The 4,842-nt window shown below is 29.8% G+C and overlaps 1 protein-coding gene across 3 annotated transcripts in view; it reads left to right on the forward strand.

Moving 5' to 3' along the window:
- Positions 1 to 4,842, forward strand: part of LOC106683109 (Coiled-coil domain containing protein 39) — a 29,320-nt gene that overhangs the window by 7,581 nt on the left and 16,897 nt on the right. For all 3 annotated transcript variants that reach the window (XM_067050535.1, XM_067050536.1, XM_067050534.1), the window contains exons 5-7: positions 986 to 1,114; positions 1,268 to 1,360; positions 4,033 to 4,224. In XM_067050535.1, coding sequence (XP_066906636.1) covers positions 986 to 1,114; positions 1,268 to 1,360; positions 4,033 to 4,224 — 414 coding nt within the window. The remainder of the gene's footprint in view (positions 1 to 985; positions 1,115 to 1,267; positions 1,361 to 4,032; positions 4,225 to 4,842) is intronic.

Here is a 4,842-nt window from a genome sequence, read left to right on the forward strand (position 1 = left end):
CCAGAAGCTTCCTCTAATTCCCTCTTGGTCCTCCAATGTTTGACATAATCCTAGCCAATTCATTAGTTACATGCATTGCTCTGGTACTAACTTTGTCAACAATTGAGATAAATGATGGAGGTTAAAAATAAATTAGAATAGATATTCCTATCCATGAATAAATTTGTCAATATATTCGATTTATCCTTAATTATATATTTTGGTTATCTGTAAATTGTTAATAAGAAGCAGGGTAGCTCAGTGAGTAAGGCATGGTTCTGGACCCAAGTTCGATCAGAGATGAATATTTTTTTAGGTTTGAATTGATTCACCTCTTTTCTTTTATTTGACTTTAGTACTACTTTTATTTTTAATTTGGAATAAGAATCTATTTTATTTTGTTGATTTATTTTATATTGTTAATATAGTTTAATATTATCAAAAGCCAATATTTTTTTTAATACAATGGATTTTTTTCAGTTCTTTTCTTTTATTTGATTTTATATGATTTTTAATCATACATTATACATTCCATAATATTATTAGAAGTGAATAATTTTTTATATATGAATTAATTATTATATTAATATATTTTTTTAATCTTTGTACTTCTTTTATTTTTAATTGAGAATTAAAATTTATTTTACTTTGATTATGGATTTTATATTGCTGTACCTACCATGAAAAAGTCGATAATTTGTCGCCTAATTAACTAAACTTATCAGCTTTTTCATTTATTTATTTAAGTTTTAGACAATGTATAAATAAAGTAACTTTTATTTTTTAGTTTATGGTTAGATTTGTTTTCTATCATTTGTATATTCATGTTATTCTATAGGAACTCTCTCCTAGAATAAAATTGATTTTCTATCTATACATCTAAGATAATTTATTAAGCAATTACTAGAGATTACTTAAATTAAAATAGATAATTATAAAATTCGTTATTTCAATTTAAGCAATAATTATTCAAATGTACTAATTAAACATTGATCCTCAATTTTAGAAACTTGAATTGGAAAGAAAGCAAGTGGAAGCAGATTTGAATGAAGCTAAAGCCTTGGAAAAACGAGAAGCTGACAGGCAACTAATTCTAGAAACTCAACTTGAAAACATCTCTAAATTATATAAAGAGGTGCTCTTTTTCTTTAGGAAAAATGACCATATGTTATCAAATACTTAATTTTTATCAACATTAAAAAATAAATAACTATTCCCATAAGTGTATTTGGAATATTTTCTTATATTTATCCTAGTTATTAATACTAATAAGCCAATCTCTCCTTAGGCTTATAATGAAAAGAAGAGACTGACAAAAGTTTGGTTTGATTCTGCCAATGTTATACATAATAGGGAAGAAGATATTCAAAGAAATGAAGAAGTAAGTTCAATTTTTATATTAAAAGATTAATAGTTAAATGTATGTTACAGATTGTTGGAAGATATTCTGGGTGATTATCAATAAAAGTACTTGAAAAAGCAGAAAAAAAAAACTAGTTATTAGTAACCACCCTGCTTTGCAGGGCCAAGTGAGAACATGATATAATTGTAGTAAAATGTAATACAACAGTAGAATATAAATAAAAAGAGTTTAAGCATTTATATAAAAAAGAGGAACACACCAAACCAAAAGAATATAAACACAAATGAATAGAATACTAATAAATAATGAATACAATAATGGGTGATAGAATTGCTAATGTACAATTAGAGTAATTAATAGTATAATAATACTTAATTAAACAAGTAAAAAATATGGCAAAATTAAAACAAAGAGTAGTATAAGTAAAGTTTTTTGTTTTTTTTTTTGTGTAGGAGTATAAGTAAAGTTTTTTGTTTTTTTTTTGTGTAGGAGAAAAATCTTTCATAAGACGAAGTGTAACAATAAAAGTTATACAACATTGTGAGATTCCTGCTCACTAAAAAACCACCTCCCAATTCTTCTTTCCGGTGTCAAGCATTACTTCACGGGGCAGAAGGGCTATTGACCTACATATTCTTTGTACATCTTATTTAAGCCATTGCCTGGCCATTTGTGCTGCATAGTTTGGTACAGCACTCCAATTTCCCTCCCTAGTCATTATCAAGGTAATTAAGTTTTCTAGAACTGATTTGTTCCCTAGTTTCATGTCTAGCTCTTATGTTTCTTGACTAAAACCTGGAAAATGGAAGAACGAATGTCCCACGGTTTCATCCACGGAATCACAAGTTGGGTATGATGATTCGTCCTCTAGTTTGAAGTGGACTAAGTAGGCATTGAAGCAATCATGCCCTGTAAGCAGTTGAGTGAGGTAATTATGCACCTCTCCTTGTTTCCAGGATATCCATGTTGATACATCAGGAATCATACGGTGGGTCCATCTTCCAGAAGATGAGGCATTCCAGCGTCTGCCATCTTTAAAGAGTCTGAATCTTCTCTTCTTTTGCTTTTTTAGCCCAGTGAGCATCTGGCTCTTCTCATATCTTTTGGAACATCCGGTTGCGTTCATCTGCCAAAAGATCTATCGGAGGCATATCTTTGATGATGCATGCACATAGTATTTTAGGATAGTGGACAACACACAGAGCACTTCTTAGATACACACCTTTACATAATTACTTCTTAGATAAACAGCTTTTTGGAAATATGACTGCACCTGTGCTGTGCACAAAAGCGTGGAACTGGCTACATTAGCCAGAAGCTTCCTCTAATTCCCTCTTGGTCCTCCAATGTTTGACATAATCCTAGCCAATTCATTAGTTACATGCATTGCTCTGGTACTAACTTTGAGGTATAAGTATGGTGGAATAACAGATAAGGGAGGGGGTGTGGTCAATGAGTGTATAAGTAAAGGAATAAAAAGATAATATAAGAAAAATTACATGATCCTCACCTGGGTCCTGGTGCGTTCAGAATAAGGTAGGAAATATGAGATTATAAGAGTTTTGAGTAGTAGACATATGAGGAAGATCCAACAATTAGTAATGGCTTTAATGGACAAATCCAAAAAGATTAAAACTTGTAAGATAATTTAAAGGTTAGAATAATAATAAGGTAATTTAAAGGTTAGAATGAGGATAGGAAGGGATGAAACAAATTTTATAAGATAAATGAAAGGTTAGAAGAATACATAAACAAGATCACATATTAAGAATGAACTACAGCCTTGAGAGTAAAATGATTAAATAAGAGTAAAGAAATTATGAAACATGAGATAAGCAATAATACAATAAATTAAGAAATGAATCAAATGAAAAAAATAAGAATACAATAAATAGCTGAATCATATGTTGGAAAGGTATTTGTGATAAAATAGACAGAATATGATATAATGCAAAAAATTGATATAAGGTGTAAATTATAATTAAAAATACTAAAAAATAAGAACAATAACAAATAGTAACAGTAAAATAGTAATGATTGCCGATACTGATTATTGTTTTACTGTTGCTATTTGTTATTGCCCTTATTTCTCACTATTTTTATATTATAATTTATGCCTTATCACACATTCTGTCTATTTTATACCTTATCCTGAATGCACTTGGACTCAGATAAGGATCTTCTATTATCTCTTTCTATTCCTTCCCTTATCTGTTCACCTACCCACCTTATTTTTCTTGTACCTTACTTATTCCTCATTTACTTCACCACACTTTGTATTAATTTTACCATATTTGTTACTACTTCTATTAAGTATTTTACTATTCATTACTCTAGTTGTACATTAGCAATTCTATCACTCATTATTGTACTAATTATTTATTAGTATTCTATTCATTTAAGTTTATATTCTTTTAGTTCATTGTGTCCCTCCTTTTTATATAAATGTTTACACTTTCTATTTATATTACACTGTTCTATCATATTTTACAACGTTAGTATGTTGTTCTCATTTAGCCCTGATGAAGCTCTGCAAAGGGGAGTGAAATGTTTGTTATTAATAAATAATTTTTGAACTATTTTATACCTTTCTTAGTCGCCACTCAGACTTCTTTCTACTATAAATAAAATTTTTATATTAAAATATTTTTAAAAATGTATTCATTATAATGTCTCTCATTTAATTCAAGATTCTTTGTGATGTTAAAAATAAAGCACGTAATAAATGTATTGAATTATATGATCAAAAAGCTTTTTATGAAGAAATTAAGAACATGAATGACAGTATAAGGAAAGAATCTAATAAGGATCAGATTCAGTATGGAAAGCTAAAAGAAACAGTTACCGAACTTGAAAAAGTGACCAGCTTTTATAAAAATGAGGTATCTATAAAACACTTGCTTTATTTATTTTTTTTATTGATAAGAGTAAATTTCTTTCTGTCTCTGTGTTGTATTTTTTTTTTTATTTTGAATAATTGCTAAAGTAATTATTGATACTTTATTTGAAACCTATATTGTAGCAATTAATAATACCATTGCACTATAATCAATATATTCGTAAAGAAATAATTTCTCTTGTTGCATATTCAAATTTTGGAAGGTGTGATCTATAAAAAAAGAGGAAAAAAATCATTTAACCGCCCTACATCTGTTCATTCCTCTCCACGGGACCGCCGCTAGGCATTACTTCATGGAGGGAAATGGCTGAGTGCCACCTCACATTATTTGCATGGTTTTCACGTTTCCATGCTAGTTACATCTTCTAGCCCTCTCTTCCTCTCTCAACCTCTTGAGGACTACTGTGGTGAATATCTTCACTGCGTTCCAATGCTGGTCTGATAGTAGCATTAGCTCATCACATTCTCTGGTGTGACGTGTCCTCCACACACTCTCGCCAATTCACTTCTTTCTACTGCAAAGCGAATGCAAGTGAAAAACACGTGCTCCGCGGTTTCCTCGACAGTCTGACATCCAGGGCATTCTGCGGTGTTGTCCAGT

Source organism: Halyomorpha halys, unplaced genomic scaffold (genome assembly GCF_000696795.3).
Source record: "Halyomorpha halys isolate HHAL.00 unplaced genomic scaffold, Hhal_1.1 Scaffold466.1, whole genome shotgun sequence".
NCBI classification, from domain to species: domain Eukaryota; kingdom Metazoa; phylum Arthropoda; class Insecta; order Hemiptera; family Pentatomidae; genus Halyomorpha; species Halyomorpha halys.